Source organism: Ambystoma mexicanum, chromosome 9 (assembly GCF_040938575.1).
Source record: "Ambystoma mexicanum isolate Mex_15411 chromosome 9, UKY_AmexF1_1, whole genome shotgun sequence".
NCBI classification, from domain to species: Eukaryota; Metazoa; Chordata; class Amphibia; order Caudata; family Ambystomatidae; genus Ambystoma; species Ambystoma mexicanum.
The window spans coordinates 449898486-449911903 of record NC_090931.1 but is presented as its reverse complement, the minus strand read 5'-3'; the positions used below and the strand labels follow the sequence as shown (position 1 = coordinate 449911903).

The window sequence follows — 13418 nt, the reverse complement described above, 5'->3', positions numbered from 1 at the left end:
GGAATCCTCCAATCCATCCTTTTTAGTTCTGGTACTATGAGAGCCAATGTTCTCATGCCCTCAACAAACATCTCCTCGTTTCTTGGTAACCCTCTGATCTCTTGCATGATTGTGTGGCCGTGTATTACTGCTAATATGCGGAGGGGGCATATGCCTGGCGTCGAACATACGATACCGCTCCCTGTGAATGATATTGTCATATTTAGTTTGCTTAAGAGATCTCTCCCCAGCAAATTAATGGGAGAGTGTTCATAGTACAGTAAGGGTGCTTTCACTGTTTTACCCCCCACTGTCACATCCAATGCCTCTGTGTAAGGAACTTCAATTACAGCCCCAGAGAACCCCTGCGTCTCTAACGTTCTATTAGATAACGGGAACCGGCCCTCTCTAATGCATGATTTCTCCGCTCCCGAATCCACCATGAATATGAACTGCTTGTCTCCTATCTGCGCTCCTATCAATGGTTCCTCTGATGCATTGTGGGTCGTAGATAGTACTGGACACGCAAGTGCTCTCTGTGGGCTGTCCTATGCGGGGTGTCTCATTGCCCCCCCTTGATCAAAAATGTTCCCCGAAACTACTGACACCCCGCCGTAAGGTGCGGGAGCAGGCGCTCCGTTAGCTACTGTGGCGAAAGTGTTACCTGGCGTGTATTGCATATTGTCATTATTCTGTGGGTGGTTTTGTGTTCTGTACTGATGTCCGTGTAGTTGTGCATTACTTCTTTGTCCTACATTTTCTGGTTGTTGGTATTGTCCCATGGGGAGGCCGTAGGGGCTTCCTGGGTGGGGGTGACCGTACTGTTCTGTCTCCTGGAACCCGTTGTTTTGTCTGCTCCTGCACTCTCTTGAGTAGTGCCCCCATCTCCCACAATTCCAGCAGCTCCCCTGTGGACCTCTGGGACCCTGCCACCCATTTCCTCCCATTCCTCCATACCCTTGTCCTCCTCTTCGGCCCCTGTACCCACCTCTTCCCCCTCTTGGGGCCCACTCTTGCCACGTTGGACCTCCGTTCTGCTCCTGCTCAGTCCACTGTCGTTGTCCTTGTCCTGCCCAATTTGCTGCTATTCTTCCTTGTATTGCTATTTGCCCCTCCTCTCCTTCGTCTCCCTCCCTCATGAGTGGGAGCCCTGCTACCGCTGCTGCAACCTTCACCAGTTTTGATTGTACCAACTTCGCCTCGTCTGCCAACCTTTTCTGTGCTACTTCCCTCTCTCTCTCTTTGATCCTTTTGCAATGGTGCACTATTATACTTTGGATCTCTGGCCACCCCTTTGCCTCAACGCCCGCTATTTTATCGAGTGCCTTCTGCACCTCTTTTGGGAGCCCTCTCTTAATGATAAAATAAAATAGAGATGTGGATTGGTGCCAGGGCGTGCCCGTTTCCGCTCTCCACATCTCCTGCACCCGGAGAATGTAATCCATAGCATCCTCCCCGTCATTCATTGTACATTGCATTACTGACTGTAAATCAGGGGTATCTGGGAATGTCTCCCGCAGTGCGTCCCACACCCTTGCTCGTACTGTATTAAAGGAGGCCCCATCATGGCGATCGCAGTCCAACGTCACGGCCGGGAAACCAGCCTTAGCCCATACTCTGTCCGCTTGATCTCCTACTGCGGTTACTAGTAGGCTTTTCACATCGCCTACTGCCAACGGTATGCCGGCGGTATGTTTCTCAAATGCATATATCCACTTGCTCGCCCCTCCTGACAGCTGGGGCAATAATTTCATTAAATTAGCCTTATCCATCTGAGCCCATGGTATATAGTTTGGTCTCCCCCCCCCTCTGTGTATCAATGGAAGTTGTAACTTCCCTTTTGCGGTTGCACCCTCCCTTTCCTTAGTCGCTGCTGACTCCAATGACGCCATCTTCCCCACCCTATTTCTTAGTCGTCCCATCCATTCGTCGTCTATAGTCCCTAGCGAACATGCACCGTCCACCTCCTCGCTTTCCCCTCCTACTGCCATACTCAACCTATCACTCTCATCCAACCCTCCTCTGACATCACATAACAAGTCCTCTCTGATCCCTCTCTCTCGTGATATATCACCAATGCTCCCTTCTACTGCTCCTACCTCTATTATTCGTGTCGGCTCTTCCTCAATTCTGAACAGTATTTCCCCCTTTTTCCATCCTTCCTCAATTTGTCTACTTTCGCTCGACGCTCTAGACGTGCGTCCTGATTGTGTAGGGGCGCACGCCGTGCGCTCACATATGTCTTTTATTCTTGAGAGTTCATCCCTTGCCACAGTAAGCCTCGACTCTAAGTCACTCGTTAACTTCTCTATATCCACCCTCTGTGTGCTTCCCTGGGCGCGCTCTCTGGTGCTTTCGTATGGCGGGGGGGCTGTTGGTCTTTGTGGTGTACCAGTTGTGGGGGGAGGCACATAAGTAGGGTCGCTATATCCTGCTGCGGGGGCTGGTTTAGGCAATATCGGGTACAAACTAATCACCTCCGCAGGTTGTTCTGTACGTAGCTGTTCCTTTTCCTCTCTTGGAATCATCAGTGGATTATCTGTGGTGGAAGGTAGATCAATATTTGGTGCCGGAGCTTTGGGTGGGGGTACTTCCTCAAACAATCTCCAGAGGTCTAATATCTCCTTCCTATTTTGCCATTGTTTCCCCTTATACTTGAGGCTAATGCATGCTCGTACCATATCAAGAACGCTTTTGTCAAAAGACCCTCCCTCGGGCCAAATCTGGGGCAGACCCTCCCCTTTCAATTCTGTTACCCATTGATCGTGATATTTATTTATTCGTTCAGCGTATCCCGGTAAGCTCTTACAAATGTGTGACAAGGGAGTTTCGGCCCCCATCCTCTAAATCACTAACACAGCCGTGTCCACCTTCTTTACTTTTAGTTAGGTGTAGATATGTGTATGTATACCTTTATGGCACAGACAAGAGCGGACGCCTCAAAAAATTATCACCCAATTTTATTCACTGCGCAAATCCTTTCTCACTCACCATAGCTCATCTCCTTCCCATTCCCATACACTCTCATGTGATTCCGCGTGCAACTGATCAAGTACTAGTTATGGTCAACACTCTCTGGCGCCACCTCGCGGTCAACCGGTCGTCTCCAACACTCACACGGTGCGCGCACCCTTCACAATGCTTTTCCACTCACACCTCGTCTTTTTTTTTTTTTTTTTTTTTCCTCCCTTTCCTCCCTGGCCAGCTGTCCCTGTTTTTCTGCTAAGGTTACTATATTCACGTCTGTACGTGCCACTACTTAATCCCCTCTCCTACAAATGTGCTCCCTATTTTATAGTTCTTCTACGAGTATATTTACCTTGTACCCTTTTCGCTTTCTCCCCCTGCCCCGTGGAATGGAAAAAAGAAATAGAGAGAGTAGCAATCACTAAAAAATATTCCCGGTGTCTCCCTTTGCCAGACACCAATAACTTATTTCTTACTTCTTCATATATTCCCAGTACTAATTTAGATAGCACTATGCGGCGCCGCCTTCCACCCCCTTTCGGAGCTAGGTTTCCGTCACTTCTACCACTTCACTTATTTCTTACTCCTAATGGCCATATGCAAAGAAAAGATAAAGAAAGTTTCAAGACCCGTCTTTAGTAGACCCCCGTTATTCTTCTCCTCTACCTGTCCCCGTTCTTCTGTTCACAATTTCCCCTCCCTTCCCCTTTACGATCGCTCGCACTCAGTACTCACGTGCCCGTCTTGAACCGATAGTCTCCGAAACTGGGTCCGTCCAGGCAGTGTCACCGGTAACTCAACGGTCAGCCCCTGGCTCCGGCGAGCGGCACTCAAAGGGGATTTTTTTCCAATCGGGATCCCGTACCCTTTCTCATTGAGTGCGCACTTCTTATTGTGCCGGTCGCCGTTGGCGGGCAGCCTCCCGGAGCCGGCTCACCGTGCGTATCCCTTCTCGACCGGAGATTCTCGTGCCACAAGGGGGTCGTTAAAAAGGAGTTAGGAAAAATAATTTGAAGATATCACGCTATCGGGGTCACCACTGAAAGGAAGCGCCCCCAATTTCAGCACGATCCTCCCCGCAATGAGAGACAATAAGGGACTCTCCCGTAGTGGGAATAAGACCAAGACAGAGTGCGGGTGAGCGTAAGTGGGAGTTTATCCAAAGAATAGGGCATGCAAAGAACTCTGCAACCTCCGAGAGCGCTCTGTCTGACAATAGCAAAGACAGGCGTATTTCTAATACAAAAAACGTCATCAGAACCTACACACTATAGGGGGCACAAGTTAATTGGGATTGGGTGGCGTCGACTAACTATAGGTGTTGCTGCAGCGTGGTTGGTCTTGGCGTGAGGACGTCACTGGTCAGCCTCGTGGGTTGGGTTGGGCCTGGCAGGCCAGCTTGAGGTCATCCGAGCGGTGTTGGTATGCTGGGGCAGCCTGTGACAAAGATGAATACCTTTCCTGACTCGTTTGCCCTAGGCCATGCACACTGCAGTTATTCAAGAAACGACATCTAAGTTCATCAATAAATCGCTCAGCAGTTTGTCTTATAAAATAAACGCAACACATGAGGAATGCACCTCGTGAGAGGTCCGGTGGTTGTCGGTTGGGGTGAGATTTACCTGTGTCCTATTTGACCGGTATTTTAGGTCGAGGGGCTGGGCTCTGGGGCCTGAGCCGAATGATACATGTCTGTCTGCCGCGTTAGAAGTTATTATATAAATGGGTCTCTGTGTCTTGTCCCAGTGATGGGGGTCGTCTTTGCACGGGGTCATGATTCTTGGGGTGGTCTAGGGGGGGTTGTGGAATTTACGAGAGGGTGCTGGTAGATCAGTGGATTTAAACGTGGGTTTATTACTGTGCTGTAAATAACACAGGTGGCGGGCTGTGGCCTTGGGTGCGGTACCGGGGCCTCTGACTCTCTGAAGCGGCTCCAGCTTGGTTGGGGGAGGTGAGGGAGCGCGGCACAGGCCTTAGCTTCTTTATCTGGCAGGCTTGGTAGGGTGGGAGGGAGAATGGCCTTGCATATATTCACAAAGGTTTTTTCCTCGTGCGTTGCTAACTTTTGAATGCAGAACTTTTATAATGTTCCGCCTTATTTTGATGTTATTTAAACACACATATATATTTCAATTTCGTTACACATTTCTTTAATACAGTAGGTCCGAGTACCTTTTCGTTACCTAACATTATATTTACTACATGGTGTGATTATTTTATGTACATTAGACGTTACACGAGGTAGTTCTAGGTTATGGCCTACAGAAATTGATGCTCGCTGCTTTAGGTGATTAAGAAAACATATATGAGTTCAGGTTTCTACATAAAATTGTAAGAACACTTATACAGATAAAGGCTATACATTTGGTCGACATCTTTCTCTGTGGTTATAGCAGCACTAGTCCAGACCTGGGGTGGTATCATGTAACGTTACATCTTTATGGTTTATTCACAGTTTACAGGATCTGTTTAAACAGAGGTAGTTCGTTGATACCAATACTTGAATTATTTTCTACTTTCTTCAGATAGTGATGCTTCAGCTTTTTTCCCGTCACCCCGGCCTCGCGGACCAGGTCATGCGGGGTGCAATATTACATTGTGAACGATAAAATGTTACAGTGTTAGCATCTCGGGTTAGCTCATACCCGACTTTCTCATGGGAACGCGCTCGCAGCGGATCTACCAGGGCTACTGCGGCGGCGGAGATGCATGAAAGGCCCTCCAAAGGTGGGGGCCTCGTTACAGTGTGCTGAACTCACGCCATGTTTGCTAAACAAGATGGCTTCTAGGCCTAACTGAATTTTGGTATATGCAGGGAACGGATATGTGTGGGCAATGTCGTCGGCGGGTGACCCCTCCTCCACCTGGGCCCGGGTGGCATGAGGGGACGGCCACCGAGTCATGGTCCTCACCTGGGGAGAAGGCTGCAGGTGAGGAGGGCCTCGCGGCCAGTCCTCCCCTACAAACTTTATAGAAACAAATATGTAATTCCTTGAGTCATCTTAATTTTTGAGTTGTTTCAGCCTTGACAAAGCCACAGAACTGGCAAAACAGAAGCATGTGCCAGAGTGTAGCTTATCAATAAAGGTAATACACAAGAAATCCACCCAACTGTGTAACCTATTTATAAAAAGTATTCATATCCATGAATACAGAATATATATCTTGTTTTCTCTGCGTGTACCTGCCGCTGAGGATTCCTACAAACATATTCAGCCACACTTTAAAACTTAAAACAATGACTATTTTTAACAGATTATTTTCTTCTGAGATTTATCCCACAATCAGTCACTAGTTGATAAGGATAATGTTATGGTATCAGGTTTATTTTGTAATCTACACAGAGCAAGATCTTACCTACAAGTTACCACTTGTCTGAGTGAGCTATAGGCCAAGTATTAAAAGGGACTAAGCTCTGACCATACCTTATAAGGAATAAAATAACCGTTCATCTACGTACAAAGGATATTGCAAAAGTCATCTCAGTTGTCCATGACAGTATAGTGCAAATTAGCTTACAGCCTCGTTCCTATTTTGCGACAGAACACCTCGCTGACTTGTAATATCCTTGTAATGTACGGTGGGGAGTACTTTTATCTCTTGTATATTTTGGTCTAGCCTCCTTTAAGGCCTCTTATGGGTGCTGCACACCACAGACCTTATAAAGGGTACCATCTTCTATCCAGGCCCATTAGACTCATTCATATTTCTCTTTTGCCTGTATTGTTTGACCGAATTTACACCACCTCGCCTTTCTCTTTCTTGGGGTACCCAGTTTTGTGATGTGTGATTGTGCCCACTCCCTATATCTGTGTGGTGTCTAATAGTGAGCAGCGTGTGATCACTGGGAACAACTCCCAATGCTCTCCTCCTACTGGCACCCCAAGCAGTCAAAAAAGCTGTGGGATGGATAGATTTGCCAACTTTGCACCCAAAGTCCTAGATTCTAATTGATACAGTAATTTAGAAATCGTGTGGGTTTGGGAAAATAACTTCTCATTAAAGCGTGATGTGATGCAAATATATGCACAAGAAAGTACTAGGAGGAGAAAATCAACAGAAAAATTGGAACTGAAACACATGGGATTCAACCCTGTTATTACTGCATCATGGTATTCAACTCTGTTACTACTGCATGTTGTTGGGATTTAGCCCAGTTACTATTTGCATTAAGAATTTTTGACTGGGAACTAGGGTGCGCGCCTGTCCTACTTTTTTCAATATATACACAAGAGGATTGCACTGGTCTTAACTTATTATTTCCCAAATCCATGTTTCTAACCCCAGTCCACCCTTTCTTTAACACGGTTGGAACCGGACCACACAAACACGTGACTTTCCATGTAAACAATGTCAAGTTTGGGAATTTTCGGCTACAGCTAACATTTCCTGTGCCCCTGCTACTGGCAGCTAATTCTCTGTTATAACAATTCTCTAAAAAACGGAAAAACTATGTTAATGGGAAAAGCTTGGCCCTGCTAAAGTACTTGTTTATGACACTCCTAAAGGCATATCTCTCTTGCCTAAGTATATCCCCACCCCCACCTTAGTTGTGGATTTGCTCAGAGGGTTCTTTGTACATCACAGAACAGAATCAAATGATGTGTTCTCCTCTTAATGACATCTCCCACATCCACACACTTAAGCAACAACACTCTTGTTGGGATCAAGAATCATTTATTGATAAATACATTTTTAAATATGTTTACATAGTATTATCTTCAGGGAAAACACCAGGCAGGATAAACGCAGCATCACATGTTTCCCCACATTGCTGAAACTGGCCTTTGGCATGCCACGGTGCAGGTCCTTATATAATGATGTACTGACCACTGCTGCAGGGGCAGTTTATCTGCAGAAGTCTTCACCTCCCTTGTGCTATTTGAAGATATGTAAGATTGCCTAAATCAACCCTCTCACAGGCCCTTAGACTACATATATATCCTAGTTTACTTTACATTGGAAAGACGTCCAGATTAATACAGAGACCAATACTATGTTACATGAAGTTTATATGACTCTGCTTACCAGACCAGGTTAGTGTCTGAGAATCTGTCTAGGTCAGAAGGAGCAATGGGGAGAAGTTAAGTTACATCTAAAAGTTGTTTACTTGGTGCAAAGCAGAATTCAATGCATGAAGTTACTGCTCTGAGAAATACGTTTGTGTTCACCTTGGGACAGCAAAAAAGTAATGCACATTTCCGCTAAGAACTTGTAGACATGGCAACAAATTCTGTAGGCAATTCTAACTTAATGGACTATTCGCATCCGGGAAAGACAGATTATCCAATCATAATCTGCCCCAGGTGTGATTCTGCAATCACCAACCGCACGTGTGGCATAACATAGAAAAGGGACTAGATCCCTTTTCAAATGACGATGGCCACGGTTTTCCTTTTTTTATGACCACCGTCATCTGAAACGGGACTTAGTCCCTTTTCCATTTTAATGGCGGTGGCCATTTTAAACTTTTTTTCTTTTCCTATGGAGGTGGGCCATGCTTCGCTCAGACCTACCATGGCTCAGGCTGCCGCCCATTACGGGCCATGTCTGCCGTGCACCTAGGCGGTGAAAGCCATATTATAAAATGGGCCCAGAATGTGGCCTGACAAGTCTAGTTGCTGCCCACTGGACTTTTTTGCTTAAGATTGCATGCTTAAATCTTGGTTTAAAGAGTAAAGAAGATGGTGATTGTGCAGGCCACTATTGCATGCAAATCATGAGGAGTGAAAGTGAGGAATCTTTGTGAGTTTATGGAGGATGAATAAGGACTGTTTGACGACCGCTGCTATATGAAAGGCTATCCCCAGGTTGTCCAGTAGACACTTCAGATTTGGTATTAGTGAGGATCAGTCAAAGGACAGTCAAAGAAAAGGGAGAGAAGGAAAGCAACAGAAACATCAGGGAGATGGGTGTGGTGTCATTGCCCATGGTGATGTGTCTACCTATTAATATTTTTAGGAAAATCCAGTTATAGGGCATCAAGTTATTTGTGCCTTGCCATGGGAGCCAACCTCTTCAAGCTATATATGTCATTAAGCCAATGTAGGAAGTTCAAACTAGATTACTCCATGGGTCGGAGCATGTGCATGTTGAAGGGCCTAGTTGAGAGTTAGGGGCCTTTGCGGGTGAGGCAAGTGACTCGGGTGTGCTCAGAAAATCTGGTGCCCCATGGCACCCTATCCATCTCGTCTTCAATCGAAGGGTGTGAGAGATGGGTAAACAAGAATGCTTAACTACATGTTAATTCTGCATTAGGTGGCATCATTAATTGACCATTCACTTCCAGAACCAGGAATATTCTTTGGACTGTCCATTCCTCCCTCTCACTATCTTGTGCAACCCATAGTGACTCTGCGACTGGGAGGCATGAGGCATCAGATATCCTGAGGCATCACAGTCCAAGCAATACTCTCAAGTGCAAGTATTTGCCCTATCGGGGGAATTGATGGACAGCTCCCGACACCATGAGATGCGGGGTTTGCTGCTATAAGCACGCCAATCCCGACGTGTTCCGAAAAATAAGGCATTATTGCCTGAATATTGGCGCATACTATTTCCCATCATGTCACTGGGTTTATCCTTGCTTACACAGGCAGGAATGGGGCCGGAACAAAACTGAGATGTGCTCCTGGAAACATTGGGCTTCATCACCAATTGGGCAGTATCCCGACTCGGACACTGCCCCACTGTATTTGCGTTACCGCCGAATCACGGGTTGAGTGGTAAATGTAATTCCCCATTCCGCAGACTGCACGGTAATTGCGCCGAAAATCAGCATGTTTCTGGCACATTTACCACAAGCTTGGAGCTGGGGGTAAATGCTGCCAGACTTGTGATTGGGCGGGCCCTTAAATGCAGCACTAATAGCGTTACCGCTGCATTTAAGGGCTACCGCCCAACTCGTGATGAGACCCATTGTCTTACCGGTGTGCTGTTCCGAGGCCCCAGATCCCCCCTAATTCGAGGAGATTCTCTGCCGTGAGTCTCCTGAACGCTGTGCGTTTGGAGTCTCAATGCGAGCGGTGATATGCCATGACTTCACAAATTGCATCTGAAAGTCTTCCATTGCACATGTTTGGGCATCCCAAACTCAAACAATGAAACAGTCCAAAGCTGTATATATATGTCACATGCCGTGCATACATTTTACTGTCATGATAACTATTCTGACAGATGAAATGGGTTCTATGTCAATATTTGGATTTTTTTCTGTCGATTTTAAGCAGCCGACAAAAAAATCGAAATAATGAAATTTCTTCACCCTCCATCCTCTCTTCCTGGATTTACTCCAAATCGGGGGGTTTCCCGCCGAATCCCCCTTTTATGTTCCCAAAATGCACTTTATTTTTATGCAAAGCATCCAGCATCCTATATTCAGGGAACTCAAATATTTTGACACCTAGCTCTGCCCTTCAGTGCCATCAACACCTCTGACAATCCACTTCCCCCTCACCTGATACCCCTGCATGCAGCAAAGGTTGAGGGGGAGGTCCCCCAGTACATTTTATTCCATTTCCAGCACTGTGTTTACACTAGTCTAGAGCAATCTCTCACTCAAAGGCACTGAGGCTCCTGTTAAGGGGCACGTTGGCTTGATTTATAATCCCAGAATCGTATCCAACTGCTAGCCCTGTACAGCTCCCAACAGAGGTCACATGCATTATATAAAGGTGGTGGGCAAAGCACCTTGGTGATAGGCGTGGCATCTGCCAGCCAGTCCGTATCACCCATCGCATGTGGTGAATGGTATCAGTGAGAAAAAACTGGAGTCCAGATTTCCTAGATAGAAATAATGGTTTTACTCTCTTCCCGTTTTTGAATTTTATTCAGTCCTAAGAATGCAGATTGGAATGTTTGGCACCCAGTGGCTAACATTAAAACAAGTGTGCAAGTGCAAAATGGATACAAAACGATTGCAAAGCTGTTTGCAATCCATTTCTATCCAAGGGCCCATTTGTATTACAGATTTGGTCACTGCGCCTGCCCACCTGTCTGGGCAGTGGCCATCGAGTAAGGAACACTTGTCAGCAGGGGCGCGCCACTCACATGGCATCGATGCCACCCAGAAGCAATCAAACAGTTTGTTCACAAGGAGGTGCATCTTCCCATAGGCTAGAAAGAGCTAGGAAACCTAAGGGCCAGGGGGTTCAGTCAGGAAATTCTCCATAAATGCTCAGGTGCTTAGGCCAGCTAAGCAGCACCATTGGGCTTCTGTAAACCATGTAGCTCTATGCATGAGGGCCGATGCTCCAGTGAAATACTATAAACAACCTGTGCTAAACAACCTTCATTTGAAAGAAATCCAACCCAAAATGGCAGGAGAGCATATTATAAAATGGCGAATCCCCCCTCTACCAGCATCTTTATTAGCTGGGTTTAGATTATATTAGCATCTTGCTGACACATTAATAGCTTTTCAGCAGACATGTAGTGTTTCAGCTCCCTTGCAGCGGCCTATCCCATGATAATATGCATTCCTCTATCTCTGAAATCTCTGCGCCCCATGCAATGCCTCAGACGTAAGCATGGGGGCTCTACATTGAAATTGGCCCCCACGCACCCGACACACCTTCATCTGACCCTTGACACAGTTCTGGCAATACATTAGAACCGGCCTGTTGTAGGTGACAACCATTTCAGTCACCTTCGGTCCAATTTCCAAGATGGTATCTATTCCTTGTAGCAGGAAACAGACCCTCCGTCCAAGCACAGGGCACTGCTTTATGTTTTCTTGGGTGGATATCACATCCAAGATTCTTTTCACTCTTCCACAACATTGTAGACTGTTGGGAAGTCCTATTCCTGGGACACTGCAGAAGCATGTGGACGTGCAATGTTTCAGTCTGGGGAAGGGCAACGCACAGCAGGGCGCTGAAAACAGATCAACGCACAACAGGTAAGGAAACGGAAGGGGGCAGAGCGTGGGGTGGGAGAGGGCCATGGAGCAGGAACGGAACCGGAGCTAGGGGGAGAACCCCCCCAAAAGCGACAGGAAAGAGGGAGACAGAAAGAGAGCCCTATTAAAAGCAGAATTCGGCAACGTTGCTCTTTGATAAGCGGGATTCAAACCTTTACCTTTTTTCGGGCAGGGAAAGGACATTATAGGCCTCATTACGACCTCGGCGGTAGCCATGCCGCTGTTGGCGGCATGGCTGCCGCCGAAATCGCGTCCGGGTCCTCAGAAAGAGGAATTACCGGGCCATTACAAGTTCGGAAGGCCCGGTAATTCCTCCCTCCAAGGACCCGGACCCGGTCCTTCCCCATTCCCATTTCAGCCCCCATAGGGCTGAATGGGAATGGGAGAGGGAGAAAACAACAGGCCATTACGAGTTGGCCCGTTGTTTGCTCCCTCTTCCCCTCGCGGGACCCGGTAAGCACGCCTGGTTTGACCTCGTAATGAGGCGGTACGGGGTAAACCTTTTACGGCGCCGTTTACCCCGTACCGCCAGGGTCGTAATGAGGCCCTATATCTTTGTTTAGCACAGAGGAGTAGGCCAGGCATGAAAAATGACAGTAGTGCAGAATCATAACAGAAGACATTTTTGAATACATGACTCCATCAGCCCCCCTCCATCTGTGCTCCTTGGGTGTAAACTGGTGCACCAGAGTGAAAGGGTATCAGTGGGACATTGGCAGCAATAGGAGACATGGCCGGGTTCAGCAGCAGGTGTTGGAGTGGGTTCCTCTCGCCCACAGGTTCTCAGCAACCCGCCCAGATGGTATGTGGTGGGTAGCATACGTGTGGACTCTTAGGGATCCGAAATGTCTCACGTGATAGAAGCCACTCCATGAAAAGGTTGGTAACCGACAAAGGTCAGACCTGCAAGAGAAAGGTACACATTCAATTTGTTAAAAGAAAGCAGTGGATTACTTTCACCTCTAAGACACATGAGTTGGCACTGTAATTAGGGATAGTTTTGGCACCACACAGAAATTGAATAATTCACATCTTATTTTTAAGCTGGAGAAAGTTGAAAACAGATATGGATTTTCAACAACATTGGGTGTGTACATTCCAAACACTCAATGGATAATAACAGCACAAAATTACTCTGGGACCAAACATTCAACAAGGAAAAGCTTTGTTGGAGATGTGCCTCGGAATGACTGGTAGGTATAGGGATGGAGGCATTCGCATGTCAGGTATACCCATCATTTCCACCACCTCTATCCCAGCCATAGTGGCCATTCTGAGGCAGTGGCTTCTCGGGAAAACCTCTGATTTGCTTTTGGGTCAATCTGGCTTTACCAGTGATGGTGGCTAGAGATAGAGATTTCCGGAGTAATCTTCCAGCTAGGATATCCATACATGAATACTCTTTCAAGCAGGATTTAATTTAGAATATATATCTAGTGTGTCCTTAGATTCCCAGTAGCCACTCATTTTGACTTATCGATAGGAACCTGCAAATGTTTTGCAGTGAAGTATGGTGCCACTCGATTAAGTCAATGTAGTAATCATTGTGGTG

General features: G+C 46.8%; 1 protein-coding gene across 1 annotated transcript in view; it reads right to left on the bottom strand.

The window, feature by feature from the left end:
- Positions 1-7609: 7609 nt before the first annotated feature.
- The window catches only part of LOC138488167 (uroplakin-3b-like protein 1), a 329887-nt gene continuing 324078 nt past the window's right edge, over positions 7610-13418 (bottom strand). Inside the window, exon 6 of the mRNA XM_069614956.1 lies at positions 7610-12769. Within this exon, the coding sequence (XP_069471057.1) occupies positions 12607-12769 (163 nt within the window). The 3' untranslated portion in view covers positions 7610-12606. The remainder of the gene's footprint in view (positions 12770-13418) is intronic.